Source organism: Nicotiana tomentosiformis, chromosome 2 (genome assembly GCF_000390325.3).
Source record: "Nicotiana tomentosiformis chromosome 2, ASM39032v3, whole genome shotgun sequence".
In the NCBI taxonomy this organism is placed as follows: Eukaryota; Viridiplantae; Streptophyta; class Magnoliopsida; order Solanales; family Solanaceae; genus Nicotiana; species Nicotiana tomentosiformis.
In genome coordinates, this window is record NC_090813.1 from 192,254,457 (window position 1) to 192,274,078 (window position 19,622).

Sequence of the window (19,622 nt, forward strand, 5' to 3'; positions counted from 1 at the left end):
CAAGCATGAAGTAAACATAAAGCATAATGATGATAATATTTAGTACAACTAAAGTCATCTACTAGAAATTCCCAAAACCTCGGTTTCACATAATACATTAGCATCTAGTAGAATATAAAAAAATCACTATTGTTGATATTCAATTTTGCCCTCATATTTTTAAAAATATCATATATACTCTAATAATATCATTTTGGAATCATCACCAATTTACAGGAGTCATATAAGTATTCTCTATAATTTTTCATAATTGTTTAAGGCTTTAAAAATAATTTTCTTGCATTTAAATTATTCAAATATGTATTAATCATCCCTTCAAATTATTTTTGGGTGATCTAATCATCCAAAATTATTATTTGTACCTACATGTATATTTTATAATATTTTACTTAATTTTATATAATTACATTTGTATTTTTATGCTAATTACACATTTTTGCAATAATAGCCTACACTTTGCAATTAACTGTATTTTATTATTTTATTTAGAGTAAAAACAACTTTTTATATGTTTACAACTTTTAGCTATTATTTTAAAGTACTTATTTGATTAAATAATATTTTTATACATATTTAGCTATTTTGTTAATTTATTTTTCCTTAATTTCTTTATTTTTAAAAGCTGGCCCAAAATCATGCCACATTTTGGACCAAAGCTAGCCCAAAACCATTAGCCCAATAGCTCCCAGCCCAAGACCAAATGATCCCTTCTCTATACCAGGTCGGGATCCATTTTATGACCTGCCCCATCTCTCTTTTAATCGTGGCCGTTGATCTCAAATGATCGACGACCCATAAGCCATCCCTCTCTTTAATTAACCAAACTCACCCGAAAACCCTACCCATTTTTCTTTGAGACGCCTCCCCTCCCCCCCCCCCCAAAAAAAGCACTTACTCTCCTCTTCTCTCTTCTGAAGAATCCTAGCCGCCTCTCCCTTGAATCCCTCTCCTAATCCCGTTGATAATAGGATTCCACCATTATTTGCTTACGATATCTATGTTTCTCCGCTACTTGTCACATGTTTATGGTATTACTTAGGTAGTTGCCCAATTTTGGCAAGTACCATCTCTATATCGGACTGGAATCGGCCTCAATCTTGGAGATTTGGACAATATTTCGTCCATATACATGAAGAAAGGTCTGATTCTTCATACCAGTTGGCCGTTTTTTAAGCATCGAACCCTAACTAGGGTTTGGAGTTTGATTTCTTTCCTTTCTGGTTACTCTACTGATTGCATGTAATATTTTATTTTTCTTGTTTATGTTTGCTTGATTTTCTTCCATGTTATTCGCCTGATTCAACACTATATAAACCCCTTTCCTTTATTCCCCTAGTAGACCTTAGTCACTGTTATTCTCGCACTCTCACTTATTCTATATTATTCTGAAACTTGAGCTCTTGGCTGGCTGAAAGCCAAGGCCACCGGAATCCTCTCTACCCCTCTAGTGCGAGCACTGCTCGGGGCTCATTCGAAGCTCATGTGAACTCTAACGCATTAGGGTTTGGAGTTGTTGCTGTTGTTCTTACTTTGCTACTGATTCTCCTCTATGTGTTGTCAAATCGACAAATTGGTAAGTGTTCAATCCCTCACAATTACCATAGAGGAGAATCAATTGGTATGTGTAATCTATTGTTACCATGCAAATTGATCGATGATCATCCCATATTGCAACATTGTTCTAATATCTAGCCAAGCATATTTCTTTGCTATTTGTAACTCTGACGATTGTATTCCTCGACTTGTTAATTATGTACCCTCCAGTGTTGCCTAAACTTCTAGTTGAATCTCAGTAAATTTAGCTTCTTCTGTTACACATGGTCAATTGGTATAAGTCTTGAAATCTGCCTGTCTTGTTAACCTTAAATTGTTATGTTTTCCTTACTTACCCTGAGTTCTTGGATTTTGAGTCTTTGTGTATGTAAGACTATGCCCACCAGTCTGTTCGTTATATTTTTTAGGTTCTAATGATAGAAACTTGCATGTGAAATTGCTATTCTCTTAACTACAACTCTGTCTATCTTCCATGATTAAAGTTCCTAAGTCCAAAATCCCTTTGACTAATTCTAGATCATGCCTTAAGCTTGATTTCTGAAACTTGGCATTGTATGTGTTCACTCTGTTAATTAAATAGACATGCCTCTCAAGTCTTCCTAGTGTGTGACTATGTTCAGCATGTTACATCATTTCCCTTTGTTGAATAATTGCTCACTCATGAACTTATGTTGTTTTCTGTGTAAAATTTGCCCTGTTGAAAATAAGCCCTACTGATTCTCCTAGTTCTCATGTTCTTGACTTATTTAATCCGGTCACTTTTGCCTCAGAAATGCCAGTGTGTTTCATGTGAATCCTACTAGCTGTCATATAATCTTGTCTTTATGAGGCATTGCTTCAGGGGTGTTTAATTGATTTCATGTGTGCTCCATTAACTTATTTGGTTAAGTGGTCAATCTGTAATTGCTGGGCTTGGTATGAGTTCATGTATGGCCTTGTGTTGTGCAAGTGGGCGCGCTAGGAGAAATCAATTAAACACAAGGCCATACATGAACTCATACCAAGCCCAGCAATTACAGATTGACCACTTAACCAAATAAGTTAATGGAGCACACATGAAATCAATTAAACACCCCTGAAGCAATGCCTCATAGAGACAAGATTATATGACAGCTAGTAGGATTCACATGAAACACACTGGCATTTCTGAGAAAAAAGTGACCGGATTAATTAAGTCAAGAACATGAGAACTAGGAGAATCAGTAGGGCTTATTTTCAACAGGGCAAATTTTACACAGAAAACAATATAAGTTCATGAGTGAGCAATTATTCAACAAAGGGAAATGATGTAACATGCTGAACATAGTCACACACTAGGAAGACTTCAGAGGCATGTCTATTTAATTAACAGAGTGAACACATACAATGCCAAGTTTCAGAAATCAAGCTTAAGGCATGATCTAGAATTAGTCAAAGGGATTTTGGACTTAGGAACTTTAATCATGGAAGATAGACAGAGTTGTAGTTAAGAGAATAGCAATTTCACATGCAAGTTTCTATCATTAGAACCTAAAAAATATAACGAACAGACTGGTGGGCATAGTCTTACATACACAAAGACTCAAAATCCAAGAACTCAGGGTAAGTAAGGAAAACATAACAATTTAAGGTTAACAAGACAGGCAGATTTCAAGACTTATACCAATTGACCATGTGTAACAGAAGAAGCTAAATTTACTGAGATTCAACTAGAAGTTTAGGCAACACTGGAGGGTACATAATTAACAAGTCGAGGAATACAATCGTCAGAGTTACAAATAGCAAAGAAATATGCTTGGCTAGATATTAGAACAATGTTGCAATATGGGATGATCATCGATCAATTTGCAGGGTAACAATAGATTACACATACCAATTGATTCTCCTCTATGGTAATTGTGAGGGATTGAACACTTACCAATTTGTCGATTTGACAACACATAGAGGAGAATCAGTAGCAAAGTAAGAACAACAGCAAGAACTCCAAACCCTAATGCGTTAGAGTTCACATGAGCTTCGAATGAGCCCCGAGCAGTGCTCGCACTAGAGGGGTAGAGAGGATTCCGGTGGCCTTGGCTTTCAGCCAGCCAAGAACTCAAGTTTCAGAATAATATAGAATAAGTGAGAGTGCGAGAATAACAGTGACTAAGGTCTACTAGGGGAATAAAGGAAAGGGGTTTATATAGTGTTGAATCAGGCGAATAAACATGGAAGGAAATCAAGCAAACATAAACAAGAAAAATAAAATATTACATGCAATCAGTAGAGTAACCAGAAAGGAAAGAAATCAAACTCCAAACCCTAGTTAGGGTTCGATGCTTAAAAAACAGCCAACTGGTATGAAGAATCATACCTTTCTTCATGTATATGGACGAAATATTGTCCAAATCTCCAAGATTGAGGCCGATTCCAGTCCGATATAGAGATGGTACTTGCCAAAATTGGGCAACTACCTAAGTAATACCATAAACATGTGACAAGTAGCGGAGAAACATAGATATCGTAAGCAAATAATGGTGGAATCCTATTATCAACGGGATTAGGAGAGGGATTCAAGGGAGAGGCGGCTAGGATTCTTCAGAAGAGAGAAGAGGAGAGTAAGTGCTTTTTTTGGGGGGGGGGAGGGGAGGCGTCTCAAAGAAAAATGGGTAGGGTTTTCGGGTGAGTTTGGTTAATTAAAGAGAGGGATGGCTTATGGGTCGTCGATCATTTGAGATCAACGGCCACGATTAAAAGAGAGATGGGACAGGTCATAAAATGGGTCCCGACCTGGTATAGAGAAGGGATCATTTGGTCTTGGGCTGGGAGCTATTGGGCTAATGGTTTTGGGCTAGCTTTGGTCCAAAATGTGGCATGATTTTGGGCCAGCTTTTAAAAATAAAGAAATTAAGGAAAAATAAATTAACAAAATAGCTAAATATGTATAAAAATATTATTTAATCAAATAAGTACTTTAAAATAATAGCTAAAAGTTGTAAACATATAAAAAGTTGTTTTTACTCTAAATAAAATAATAAAATACAGTTAATTGCAAAGTGTAGGCTATTATTGCAAAAATGTGTAATTAGCATAAAAATACAAATGTAATTATATAAAATTAAGTAAAATATTATAAAATATACATGTAGGTACAAATAATAATTTTGGATGATTAGATCACCCAAAAATAATTTGAAGGGATGATTAATACATATTTGAATAATTTAAATGCAAGAAAATTATTTTTAAAGCCTTAAACAATTATGAAAAATTATAGAGAATACTTATATGACTCCTGTAAATTGGTGATGATTCCAAAATGATATTATTAGAGTATATATGATATTTTTAAAAATATGAGGGCAAAATTGAATATCAACAATAGTGATTTTTTTATATTCTACTAGATGCTCATGTATTATGTGAAACCGAGGTTTTGGGAATTTCTAGTAGATGACTTTAGTTGTACTAAATATTATCATCATTATGCTTTATGTTTACTTCATGCTTGTGGTTTAGCTATAATGAAAACATTTGAACATGATTTCTAGACTTAATTCCACTCCATTAATGAGATGTTTTATTATAAAAGTGTTATGAACGGTGATTAAGTATGGTGATTTACCATTGGCTTGCCTAACAGCAGCATTGGGCACCATCACGGACTGATGGGAATTGGCTCGTGACAAAACCCCGTTAGGACCGGCCCCAGCAGTCCTTGACAAAGAAGAAACCGAGGACGACGATGAAGCAATTTCTCTTCAAAGAAAAAGAAAAAGAAAAACTCCTGCACATCAACCGGAGGACATAAAAGGACTCTTTACAAAGTTACACTTGGTTGAGAATGTTGAATTCCGCTTTCGGGCTCCAGTTAATGCCTCCAGTCAGAAGGGTTCCACTTCTGATGTTCCTCCACCTTCCACTTCAACTTCAGTCGCTGCATCGGGAGCTCCTGCCTCGCCACCGGCCCTGATCGAACAAGAGGGAGATGTGCATTACCCTAGATCACCTGATCAAGGTAACATAGAAAACGCCTTCCTGGCACCCATCCAAAACTCTAATGGTAAATGCGGTATTACCTTTTCGGTTTCGAATGTGTCCCACTTGCTTTCCAAGCTGTTGGGAGTTTCAAACTACTTGAAGTCATTGACTTCGGATAAAGACTGGAGAAATATGGACGGTCTCTTCATGGAGTGTTTAATCAATAACAATATCCATTTTGCTCCTAGGGTACCATTTCATCCTTCTCTTTTTCCTCTTCACTTTCTAACCAATATCCTCATCAACTCTTATCTTTTAACTTTACATGCCAACCTCCTCACCTCCTAGGGCTTACAGAAGATGATCCTGGATAAAGAGACACTTGCTGCTGAGCGGGATCAAATTGCTGCTAAATGAGATCAACTTGTTGAGTGCCTCCTGGCTTTATAGGCAAGGCTTGCTCAGATGGGCGAAGCTGAGGCCCGGTTGGAACAAACTGAGCAAGAAAAAATGGCCCATAGTCAAGATGCCACTCAGTTGCATGCTGAGCTTGTTGAGTTAAACACCAAATGGGCTGAGCTACATGATGTTGTGATTTCGACAGCCGAACAAGTGTCTTCTTCTATGGAAAGATCAACAACCTGGAAACAAGCTTACGTTCCAACACTGAGGAAGCTACTGCGGGCGAGAAGAAGAGGGAAAGAATAAAGGAAAGGCTCAATAGGGTTATGGAGAAAAATTGCGAACATGCGAAAACCAATACTGACCTTTCCCGGACATATGACATCTTGAAGGATGATAAAGAGCGGTTGCAGTCGAAATTCCAAGATCAAGAAGATTCTTTCTTTCTTGAGAAAACTCATGTAGTCTATCAAATGAGAAGGAAACTTGGGAGGATGGCAAAGAAGGTATTTTGAATATAGATGAATGCATCGCTGAAGCCCTTGATTTGGAGACAACTGCCTTCGAGAACATTCTTGCCTGGCCCAATGCCTCAAGCTCCTTGAGCACTTGCTCTGATTCTTCAGAAACTAAGGAGGAGGTTGAAGATGAAGAAGAAAAGGATAAGGATGAACGTGCTGAACCGGATGCTGAGCAGCCTTCACTTTCAAAAGATGCAACAGAGACTTCTCGTCCTCTGGACTCTGCTGATAAAACAAATTAATGTATTTTTTTCTCTTTTATAACTATGCATAAACTTCTATTGAGTGGAATTTTTGAAATTAAAGACATCATTTACTTAACTTCTGTGCAAAAGACATCTTTTTATTTTTCCATTGATAAAGTTCAAGAATTTTTACATCCGATAACTTTAATATCGGGAATTCATACTTCCGTTTTTTACCTTTTAATTATGAGAGTTTCATAAGAGAGGGCCCTTATGTTTATGGTGCTCTTGAAGAGGACGTCTCATGTTCATTCTGGCACTAGCATTTGAAGTTTAAGTAACATTCAAATGAAAAAGACTATATGGTATTATTTGGATAAGAAACAAGATAAAAGCAAAAGGAATTTAATTTATGCCTTCCATTTCCAGAAGTACATTTACATTAGCAAAAGTTTTTACATTCGCTCAAGTAAATAAAGCTACCAATACATGTGGCTAACTTGTACTACTTATTTCTACGGGGATGATCATTCATTCCCCGGTCCTAACTCGAGGTCTTTTAAAACAACTGAACTTTTAAACTTTTAAGTTCAAGCTTCTGGTTCTAGCAGTTCCCGGTTTAATTGACACTTTTAGTGCCCTGATATACAATAGTTACCCCTCGGTGTTTGGATGCAAAGTATGAGAATTTAAACATTGGAGTTATTATTGTTATCAATGATTCCTCTTCGGAGTATGTTTTACGTTGCTGTCTCATTAAATACCTTACCAGAAAAATCTAATTGGGACAAAAACTTGGCGAAGGGAAAAAGAGTGCAACACATATTTTCAGTATCATCTAGGCTTTAGAATCTTGGTCCCAACTTTTCAGGAAAAATGAGTTTATAGAATATTTAAGACACCGAAAACTACCAAAAGATTCTAAAGCCTCCGGGCCATTAAGAACAAAAGTTGCTCGGTATTGTCTCGTTGATGGAACATTGTACCGAAGGTCTTTCCAAGGACCGTTGGCTTAATGTTCAGGAACATCAGAGGATGACTATGTGATGAGACAAGTTCATGAAAGAGTTTGTAGAAATCACTCCGATGCAGATTCATTGGTGCTCAAATTGATAAGGGCCGATTACTATTGGCCCCGGATGGAACAAAATGCGACGGCGTTTGTACAAAAATGTGATAAGTGTCAGCATTATGATCAATGGGTGCATCAGTCGGGGAACTTTTGTGTTCAGTGGTATCACCGTGGCTATTCATGAAATGGGGATAGATATAGTCGGTCATTTGCCTCACGGGCAGGTAAAATTTCTTTTAGTTTTGACTGATTATTTAACTAAGTGGGTTGAAGCAGGAGCTTTCAAGAGGATTGGAGAGCGAGAAGTGATTGATTTCATTTGGAGTCACATCATTTGCCGGTTTGGAGTACCAAAAGAAATTGCTTGTGACAATAGGTCACAATTTATAGGTTCCAAGATTACAAAGTTCCTAGAGGGATTGAAGATTAAAAGGATCACATCCTCCCCATGCCATCCAAGTGGTAATGGTCAAGCGCAGTCAACCAATAAGGTGATAATTCAAAGCCTCAAAAATTTTTAGAGAATGCTAAAGGCAGATGGCCAGAAGAGCTGCCGGGAGTATTTTTGGCATATCGAACGATGACAAAGTCGAGCACAGGAAAAACATCTTTTTCCATTATGTACGGTGCAGACTCTTTGATTCTGGTGAAGATTGGGGAACCGACCATAAGGTATTCCCAAGCAAAAGAGCAAGAAAATGATGAAGCAATGTTGATTAAGTTGGACTTGCTTGACGAGCTTCGGAACTTAGCTTATGTAAGGATGGTGGCATAAAAGAAAAGTATGGAACGATACTTTAATCGCAGAATGAATCTTCGTTATTTCAAAATTGAAGACTTTGTTTTACGGAAGGTAACTCATAATACTCTGGAAGTCAATGCTGGAAAGTTGGGACCAACCTGAAAAGTAGAATCCTGATCCCTTTTAAAGGTTTTTTTTACTGGTAATAATCCAACGAATGCGATAAATGTGGAGAATCCAAAAGGGTCAACTTTCAACCCAAAACCATATTTAGAGCAATTCAATTTGAAGTATTGCATGCAGTGCCGGAATTAAGATTTTCGCCAAGAAGGTTCATAAAATAAAAAATTAAACATTTGGAGAAGTCATATATATATATATATATATATATATATATATATATATATATATATATATATATATATATATATACTATATTAAAAAAAGCACGAAAACCCTTAACGAAATGTCGTTCGTCTTTTTTACCCTTCAAAAATAAAGTTTATATTGGACAATATTGTAATTTAAGTTAATTTCCTCATATTTAAGATTTTAAAATCAACTAAATTATTTATTATTAAATTTTTCTTATTTGAAATTTGAATAAACTCCTAACATTTAGGTTACATAAATCTGTTTCTTATTTTAATAGTGTAAATTAATATTGCTTCTTTCCTACACATACATTAGATATTTACTAATAAAAATTAATCTATCCTAGGTCTTTAAATATTGAAGTTGACTAAGAATCTAAACAAAATCTATACGCACATTAATAAGAAAAAGTAATACATAAAATCTAGCCTACGAAACATCATATAACATATACTTTCTTGAAGGTGAGGAATCTAAAAGAGTTGAAAGAATCGAATTCAATTTGCCATTGATTTTGGTGTTTATTTAGGCCATGTACATTTTTCTTTTTCTTTTTTCTTTTAGAAAATAAGTTGAGCACAAGTTTTATGTAAGATTTTTGTGAGAAAATAAGTAATAAATAATAGTAATTGATATTGAGCATTTGTATAAATAAAAGTATATATCGTCTATCTTTCTCAAACTGAAGGTGGAACTAGAATTCCAGTAGAATATCTCTTCTAGGAGGGCCGAAAGAATTGACTATAAAATTATTACTATAAATTTTGATATTGTTACTTAAAATTCCAGTACAATAACTCTATTCTTTCTAGGATGGCTTGATGAATTTACTTAATTTTTTTGAAATAAACTAATAACATTAATATTTAAAATTTGTAACGAATCTAAAGTTTCAACACTTTGATCATTACGAATATACATCTACTATATTAAAATTTTAGTAATCTAAAGATTTTGGATCCCGATTTATATATTGCTTTTCTTTTGTTTTTTCTTCACATGTATGTTCCAATGTTTTTTAAAATCAAAATAAAGTTGTTGCATTCAAACTTTTGCGATACTAACTTATTCTTTTAAAATTTATTTAAAATAATTCATATCGTACACTTATTGCTTAAAGAAATAAAATAATTTGCATTTTGCCCGCAACAAAGAAAAAAGAGCTTGTGTTTTGTCATTTAGCAAACCTTGTTTCTATCTTCTAGAATTGAGAGTAGCTTTCTAATTTTTTCTTTTTAAAAAGCTCTTAAATCTTTATAATCTGTTTCTTTGCTAAACTGGGGAAAACAAATATGATAATGTGTGAAACTTAAGTGATGAAATTATTAAACTGGAACAAAGTTTAAGTTGAATGCACAGTTTTGAACTTACTTTTTTGAAGAATTAACCCAAATAGCCGCTCACTCGACCGCCTAAACAAAAAATAGCCGACGAATGTGTAATATATGTATAATTCATGTATAATATGTACATAATCATGTATAATCAATGTATAATTTATATATACCGGCTAAAAAAAAGTAAATAGTGAATTTGGCCGGCTATTTGTGTAAAAATCCCATACTTTTTTTTTGAGTTAGCTATATAGGATCAACATTATACTTTTATTTATAACTCAAACACAACCTTTAATATACTATTATATATTGCTTAAAAAAATACTCATGGATATTGGATACACGCGCAACGCTTATGTGATTGCTTCAAATAAGAATTACTCACGGAGACGGGGCACACGCGCAACGCGCGTATCCTAAGACTAGTATACATAAAAAGAAATTTGCCTTATATATACAATATAATTTTTCGGCGAATGTGATTCAAATGAACTCCCGTCCCCCCCTCTAGTTCCGTCAGTGATTGCATGTAGAATAATGATATGCAAAAGAAAATGGACGGGTACACTCTAATCGGATCCTCCAAAAATATATAATTTAGAGAATTCAATACATATGGGGCGATATTTTTAGAGAATTCTAATAACAAAACTATTGACTGTCCGACAAGAGTAAAGCAAAAATATTGGCGGATCAGAGGGAACTAATCATCTCTGCTCATAAATAATTATAGTATAATACCATAAACTACTCCAAGTTTCAGTGATAGCAGCCCAGACAAACTGCCAACCTTTCACTATATTAAAAACATTGTAATGTGCAATATTATTTGTCACTTTGATAATAGGTGGCATAGAAAATAGAAATACTCTTACAAATGGTGCGATCATCAATACACATGCATATCCCCCATTGTCTTCATTATCTCCCCTTTTTGGGCCTGTCTTCGCTACTCTCTTTCCAATCTCCTCATTTTATTTTACAAGGTTAATTTTTGTACGCTAACATTGCAAATATTTTTTTAGTTTACAAATTATTTATTTTATCCGTTTCAATTTATGTATAGTATTTCGACTCAGTATGAAACTTAAGAAACAAAAAAAAAATATTTTTGAAACGTGTGGTCTTAAAAGTCAATGGCAGAGCCACATGTATTCATAGGGTGTCAACTGACACCTCTTCGTTAAAAATTACATTGTGTAGCTAAGTAATTTATATATATATATATATATATATATATATATATATATATATATGACACTCATTGACTTCTTTGTGGATTTAATTCTTTATATTTTGACCCCCCCCTTAAAATAATTCTGGCTCCGCCACTGTTAAAAACTTGAAGGGTAATTTTTTTTGTGTGATTTTCAATTTGTGTAGCTATAAAAACTTCTCATTAATGATAAAATAGATAAATTGAATAATTTAAAATTAAATTATTTTCAAATATAAAAGCCATTCTTTTTGGATGCATAAACCCCGCCCCAATTGTATTCTTTCTCTCTCCCTTTTGGATAGGTTTGGATGATGTATTAATACTTATTTGTATGATTGGACGGAGTTCTGAGGGGGCCGGGTTCATTGTATTAACTTTAACCTGGAATATAAAATATAAAATCGAAAAATTGATTGTTCGCTCATAAAAGATTCAACTTTACAAATTTAATGTCCAAAACAATTTGAACTTCCAAAAAACTTCTTTATAACTTTAACTTCAATCACATATTGTCCAAATAGGCTCTAAAATTTCTCAAATTCAAATTATATACTAGTAGTATAAGATTATAAGTTTTTAAATATTTTGTTCAATATACATATACTGATGTATCCGTGACCTTTTTAAGTCAGAATTCTCTTCTAACCACTCATGCACCCCCACAGCTTTTAAGGTATAGATTTGTTTTTGCTCACCCCTTCACCTCTTCACTTTATAGTGCCATAACCTACTCTTGTCTTCCTCCTCTCCTTCTACTTTCTCTGTATATCCCTATCTCTTTCTCCCTTCTCTCTTATTTGAGCTAAAAATCCCAAGTCCACAACTTTCTGAAAATGTGGAGTATTCCCTCACATACTCCATTCATTTTCTGCATTTTCACTCTCCTCTTCCTTTCACTTAACAAAAATTCTCAAGCCATGTCAACAATTACAGCAATGGCCAAAGACCAAATTTCTTGCACAATGTGCTCTTCTTGTGACAACCCTTGTCAGCCAATTTTATCCCCACCACCCCCTCCCCCTCAAATCTTTCCACCCCCATCCCCACCCCCACCGTCTCTTCCTCCACCCTCATCTTCAGGCTATATTTGTCCACCGCCGCCACCGGCTTATGTGTCACCGCCTAACAATGGCGGTGGCAGTGGCGGCGGCAATGGTGAAGGAAACTATCCTCCAACGACCAATAATCCTGGATACCCCACCCCACCACCCCCAAATCCAATTGTACCATATTTTCCCTTTTATTTTCACAGCCCTCCACCACCTAACTCCAAATCCATTCAGTTAAAGAACCACCCTTTTATCACTTGTCTCATTTTTGCTGTTACATTTTCTTTTTTTCCTTTAATTTGACCCTTTAAAAAGTCAGAACTAATTAACTGTCGTATAATTTCTTTTATGAAATTAAAGTTTATATTTCAGGTTTATACAATGTGCAGATAGCAAGAAGAAAGGGCTAAGAGACAAAGAAGAGGAGCAAGGAGTAGTGGAGTAATAATTTGGGGTGCCAATTACTTTCATAAAGAAAGGATCTTGATTGATGACATGCCATTTTTCTGAAAAAAGCAGTAATCTTTACTATTTTCTTTTCCAAATGTTGGTGATAGAATAAAGTGGCTGTGAGAAATATTATGGAATTGCTGAGCCACATTCTTTAGTTGTATACATGTAATCTAGAATGAACTTAAGGATGGAAAAACCTTTTTTATATATATGTTATTTCTTCAAAATATACACCAAGTTCTCTAATATTCATGTACTTATGATATTGTTGTTTCTGTTTTATTGTGAAGCCAAAGGTTCATATGTGCAAACTTTTTTTTTTTAATTCTAAGATTCGGACTTGAGGCGTCTACGTCTAGAGACCTATGTTTGTTCATCTTACCACAATGTTTGTGTCGGCAAATTAAGTTACTATACTGGGAAATCAGTTTGGGTTGGCTGGAGGGCACTTAGAGAACATGTGGTGACTGCTGAGTAGAAGCTGGAAAATTTGGCAGTGATATGGTTTTGGAGTGTGAGGTGTGGTCCCTTGAGTGTGGAAATTCGTTTTTGATTTTGATTTGTGTAAGTTCTGTTTCACGTGGCATGCGTCTTATATTTCACATTTTTATGCAAATACTGCATAAAGTCACTATATGCTAGAGGTCTGGCAAACCAATGTCAAAACAGGAGACAGAGATATACCAAGCCAATAAATTCCTTTGACCAAGGACAAAAACGAAGGCACTAAATTAGATCCCAAATTTGACATTCCAGCAGATTAACAAGAGCAAAACCAGTTTCAAGTGCAGGCACAATTCCACCAAACACAGAAAAGGAATTTAACGTTACAGCAAACTGACCAAAAAAAAAAAAAACAGTTTTCAAGTGCAAGGATAATTCAATCAAACACAAGGAATTTAACATTCCAGCAGATTGACAAAAAAACAGTTTCAAGTGCAGGGACAATCCAACCAAATCCAGAAAGCAAATGATAGTGCAAATACTAGGATAGAAAGCAAATGGAAACAAGTATGTTTTTGCTGTTTGCTAAAACATCAAACTCGTATATGTAATATTTATTACAAAACAATATACTGCCCCGCATCTCCTGAATGAGTCCATAAAGGAAATATTTTCTAACGTTATGGGAATCCCGGGTATGACTTGTACATTCACAAGGACAACAACATATACTATATAAATATGCAAATTCCACCACCACCAATATATCTAGGTGGGAAAGGTAACTAATACAACAGAAGCTCACTCAAAAAGCAGAAGCAAAAATATATGGTAAAATCCGACCCCCCCCCCCCCCCCCCACACAAAACCCAAATTAAAAAAAAAAAACAAGACGACTCTACACGGTGTTCAAACAGTCCCTTCTTGTTTTCCATCTGTTTCTCCATGCCATCTCTGAGAAACAAACAGTTTTGATAGCATCCCTTCAGGAATAAGTTAACCTGGATGAAAAAGGATGCTGTGTCCAATCTGAAACCACTGACTGACCTGCTGGCCGAACCTGGAAAAAATCATAGCAAAGATACATATTAAAACAAGTTTTAACTACAATAAATTCCATTAGTTGGTTCAATCAAAACAAGTTTTAACTACAATAAATTCCATTAGTTGGTTCAATCGAAGGCAAGGCTACTATTTTTACACCATGATACAGATCAATCAATCAACTACTGCTCCATCCCAAATCAGTAGGTTGGCTGACCGAATCCTCTTATCCATTTTGCTCTTTCCAGGTCCAGTCCATTCTAATACTAAATAATTTACATTACACCATAATACAGATGCCAAAAGAACAAAACTCTTAAGGGCAACAGTTGTCAGCAGATAAGAAGTAAACATAAAAAGAGGAACATTAATATACCTCATCAACTGAAGTTGAATCCTCCTGATGGAAGAGGTAGTTCACCCCCTCCAAAGTTGAATCCAGAATGTTGAGCATCAGCTGATGGAAGCTGCTCATCGTCCTCTTCCAACCAATAAGTTTCGAGGATCTTCACTGCCTTCTCATAGATTTCAGTGTTGTCATGGCTCTGGAGGTTTTCAATCTTCTCTAGACCTTCAGCCTCGTCAATCAATTGGGCATAAACATTCACGCCTTCTGTGTTACCTAGATCCTTATCAGCTTCCCCAATCTTCAGAATATTCTCAAGCCCTTCCAAGCAGACTGTGACTATTCTTGGGTCAGGACAAACCAAAAGATCGCACAATGGTTTTATACATCCTTGGCTCACCAAGAACCTAGAAATAAATTTAAATATGAGCTTGAAACTAGATATAAGGTTATGGATGAAACTGAATTTGTTAAAAGGAACTATACTTGATCTGATCTTGATTTCCACCGGATGTAGCATTTGAAATAGCCCAAGCAGCCTCTTTCTTTATCTCAAATTCAGCATTTTGTAGCAGATGGACAAGAGGGGCAATAATGCCAGCCTCAATCACAGCCTATTTCAATTAAACCCCTTTAGGTATCATTATACATTACTGAATCACATTGAAAAAGTTCTCTTTCTCTCACTTATTTTCACTTATCTGTAAAGTGATAAAAGAAGCACATAAATGTCCAATACAACATACCTGAATTTGATTTCGACTACCAGCTGTAATGTTCGAGATTGTCCAGCAAGCTTCCTTTTTAATGCTTTTTTTGTAATTTTGCGTCAACAAGTTAAGAAGGCAGGGAAGAGCATGATGGTCAATTATAACCTAAAATTCAGAGTGAGTTCATCAGTCCCCCCAGAGAAAGAATCAAACTTTTAAATTAGGCAAGACATCCTTTGCTTTAATAACCAAAAAAATTTGAATTTTTGTCTATTTAATTTTCCACTTTCCACCACGTTTGAAAATGGAAGAGGCAGCAAATATGAGAGGTGAGCAGGCGCAGAACCCAAAGAGGGCAGTGAACCTTCACAATGTGCAAATAAAAGATACCTCTGCCTTACAATATACCTTTCAGAGCTTCCCCACCTTGGTAGGAGAATAAAAGGATCACAGGAGAAGTTTACTCAATTTTCGCTCTCCTTTCGTTTTAAAATTTAGAAACTCTCATCTTTACCCTATTTCCTCCTCCTACACGCTCAATTACAACAAATCACTTGAGTGAACAAATGAAGTTCCTGAGAGAGAAAAAGGTTCAAAGCAGAACGATGTGGTACAATACTACTCCTGTTGGCAGCGAAGCAGATGAGGCTTTATTCTAGCAATGATCATAACAGAAACACTCCATAAAGCCCCTATCCAAGTAGGCAAATGTGAAAACTGTAGCACATGAATGAATTAGCAACCTCTCCTAAACATGGCACAAAAATGCATGACAACTAAGTTATGCAGCCAATTGACTAGTCCAATCTTAAATATCATCTTCTCTTTGATATTGAAACATAGTTGACTATCAGAATTATTGAATTATCATGGATCAAAGCCAGACTCAATCATATCTTTTGTCTACTGTGCAATAATTTACCCAAAAGAAAAAAACTAGACATCTGACATAATGATGGATTAGATATTGAGAATTCATGTTTTCACAGACACTCACTTAAGAACTAGAAGAGGAAAAACTAAAAAATTTCAAACATGAAGAATTGGCAAAAGCAGAGAAATTTATATGTATTTCCCATGGGAGGATAATAAATACCTGAGTTTGGATATCGTCTCCAGTGACAATATTACCAACAGTGCGCAGGGCAGGAATGAGAACAGATGGCGAAGAATGACTGCACACAAAACGAAGATGAAGACAATGCATAGCATCAGAAGATATGATTTTGGCACAACGAAAGCCCGAAACAAACCCCAAAAAGTAAGATCTATGACTCACAGTAGCAGCTCAACAAGGCGGGGACACACTCCAGCTTCAATAACAGCCTGGATTTTGTCATTAGTTCCATCAGAAAGATATGATAGAGCCCAGCATGCATCTGTCAGGACTTCTTCATCATTTGAGTGGATAAGTCGAGCAAGAGTGGGGAGTGCCGCTTTTGTCTGAGCAATGAATTTCAAAAGGAACAACCTTCAATAATAAAAATCTGAAAATCTTAAAACAAACTTCTTTTCTATTTTGAGTCCAACCTGCTCGAACTGCGGCTGAGGCTTGCCCCTACAAAAGTTTGACAACGTCCAGGTAGCATTTCTCAACATAGATAGCTTTGCATGCTCATTGAATTGTGCCAGCAATGGCGCTAAGGCTCCATGGCCAAGCACAAGGTCACGATACTTGGGTGAGTCACCAGCAATATTTCCCAAAGCCCAAACTGCCTATAAAAGTGAAAAAACATCAACATAAAAGAACTTCTAAGAAATAAATTGGCAAAGCTGGTGTTTCATTGACATAATATCATGAAACATGAAACCCTAGCCCTCTTATATTTGAAAGTTTTTACCTGTTCACGAACATCATCGCTTGGTGAACTTAGAAGTCTGACGAAAATTGGAACAGAACCATAATCAATCACAACTTTAGTGTTTTCTGATGTACCAGATGCAATATTTGTAAGAGCCCATGCTGCCTCAAACTAGAACATAGGACACCAAAAAAGATATAAACACTAGAAATGAAGATAAACGATAAAAAAAGTAATAAATTCAGTACAAACCTGCAGTTGAGGATAGTCCTCTCTAGCAAGAAATTCAACAAAACGAGGGACTACTCCAGACTGTATCACTTCCTCTATAGGAGGATTGCGTTCTGCCAACACAACCATAACCGAAGGCAATACCAATTAAGCAACAGAGATACCAGGAGGAGAAACATTCTTTGTCAACGTGAACAAATAGAAATACAGTCAAAAAATAATATAAAGCAGCTGACCAATTGAAAGCAGTTTCCGGAACTGTGTTGTACATTCAAGTTGCATGCTGCTGTCATCTGACCATACCCCGGAAATCATATCAGGAAGATTCTCCAGCTGAAAGGTTATTAACCAATAAAACCAAAATTAGATAACTTTCGTTAGCAGAGCTGCATGACATTGGCTTTAGCTAAAACAATACACCTCCATCCCAATAAGAATGACAGTATTTGAGGATCAGCTCATCGACTTTTAAGTGTAAATTTGATCATCGATTTCTTCATTTTCTTGAATAAATATCCATACTTAAAAACTACTATAAATTTAAGTACTTTATATACTTGTAAAATCAAATGCTCCTTCTGTCCTTTCCGTTTTAGTTTGTCCCAAAAAGAATGGCAAATTTTCATGTTTAGAAACAATAAACTTTAAACTTCCCATTTTATCCTTAATGACAAAAATGTTTATGGCTTGTTTTAGACCACAAGTTTCACAGGTCTTTGTTTCTTAAAGCAAGCAAATTACATCACATAAATTGGGACGGAAGGAGTAATTGTTTGACTCTCCAAATAGTGATATTTGTTCTGGAAGAGGGAGCTACAAAGAAGACTATATATTTATACTCCTCAACTTATCATACCTAATAATTTAAAATAAGTCAATTATCCCATCGCTGAGACTAATTAACAAAAAATAAGAAGCCGTTGCGTTATCTCGAAGGCATGAATACTGAGTCAGTAATGATCGCACTTGAATTCAAATAAACAATTGAAAATCCAATATGAATACCCGAAGGTAAGAACTAAATTAAGCAAGCCGAGTATGCTGGAAATAATAACACTTCATCATATTGATCGCAAATTGAAATTCAAATAAACAACTGATAAATATAATACGAAATGTGAAGCTAAGGATTGAAGCAAGTAATTACTAATTTTTAAATACAAGTAGCTGAGTAAAGCTTGGAGTGGTAACACTTTGTCGGTACTGATCGCACTTGAAATCAAACTAATCAATTGAATCCAACATGAATAAATTAAGCTAAAAACTGAATGCTACAAATATTAACAAAAAAATTAAAACTACATAATTAAGCTCGAAACGATGAATACCAGAGTAATTATTAATCGCAATTTCAATTCAAAATTAATTAAAAATACAAGTAAGTAAGACATTACACGTAGCCTAGTAAGCTCGAAGTAATAACACTTCTTCGGTACTGATCGCACTTGAAATTCAAATAAACTACTGAATCCGTTATGAATAAATTAAGCTAAAAACGGAATGCTACAAATAATTAACAAAAAAATTAAAAGTAACTCAATTAAGCTCGAAACGATGAACACCAAGTAACTAGTAATCGCAACCAATTCAAATTTAACAATTAACAGTTAAATCCGATCGGATTATGAGAAATTGTTACCTTCTTATCTAATTGAGAGACGGCGGCTGCAGTACTGGAGAATTGAGCTTGCAGTAAACCTTCACGACGCTTCTTCAGCAAGCTCTCTTCTCTTTTATTCTTCCGGATCTCCACCATGTTATCTTCTCTTCTTCGTCGACCTTCCTCTGCGTCCACGGCGACTTTGTACCGGCTCCGGCGAGCCTCCGTTCTCGAATTCGGCCTCAGCGACATGGCTATTACTCAATTCGAAATTTGTGGATTTAACACGTTAATCGCAATGAATAATTTGCTCTGAAAAAATTCAAAACTGAATTTGCAACTAAAATTTTAAGAGAGAGAGAGAGAGAAATCAGGGTTTGGAAATTAGAAAATTCGGATTTGTTTTGTCCGAAAAGTTTTTGGGAGTTTTGGTTACAACTACCACTCTGGTTTTGGAAAGTAGGCTTGAGGAATAGGTTTATTTACCATTTTGCCACTGAGTTTGTTTTTGTTTGGAAAATAATGGAGGTAGATTTCCACATTTGTCTATTTGATTGGAAAGGTAAATCCCAAAAAGTTAGGTGAATTGTCCTCCGT

The 19,622-nt window shown here is 35.4% G+C and overlaps 1 protein-coding gene across 1 annotated transcript; it reads right to left on the reverse strand.

Annotated features, from left to right (window-relative positions):
- Positions 1-14,243: 14,243 nt before the first annotated feature.
- On the reverse strand, positions 14,244-19,422 carry LOC104100585 (importin subunit alpha). Its single transcript, XM_009607843.4, has 11 exons — positions 19,065-19,422; positions 17,662-17,758; positions 17,447-17,538; positions 17,234-17,365; positions 16,923-17,108; positions 16,672-16,835; positions 16,489-16,567; positions 15,429-15,557; positions 15,169-15,296; positions 14,713-15,089; positions 14,244-14,352 (listed from the first exon to the last, which is right to left on the reverse strand). The coding sequence occupies exons 1-10, from the start codon at positions 19,275-19,277 to the stop codon at positions 14,717-14,719; spliced, it is 1,593 nt and encodes a 530-aa protein (XP_009606138.1). The 5' UTR covers positions 19,278-19,422; the 3' UTR covers positions 14,244-14,352; positions 14,713-14,716.
- Positions 19,423-19,622: the final 200 nt, after the last annotated feature.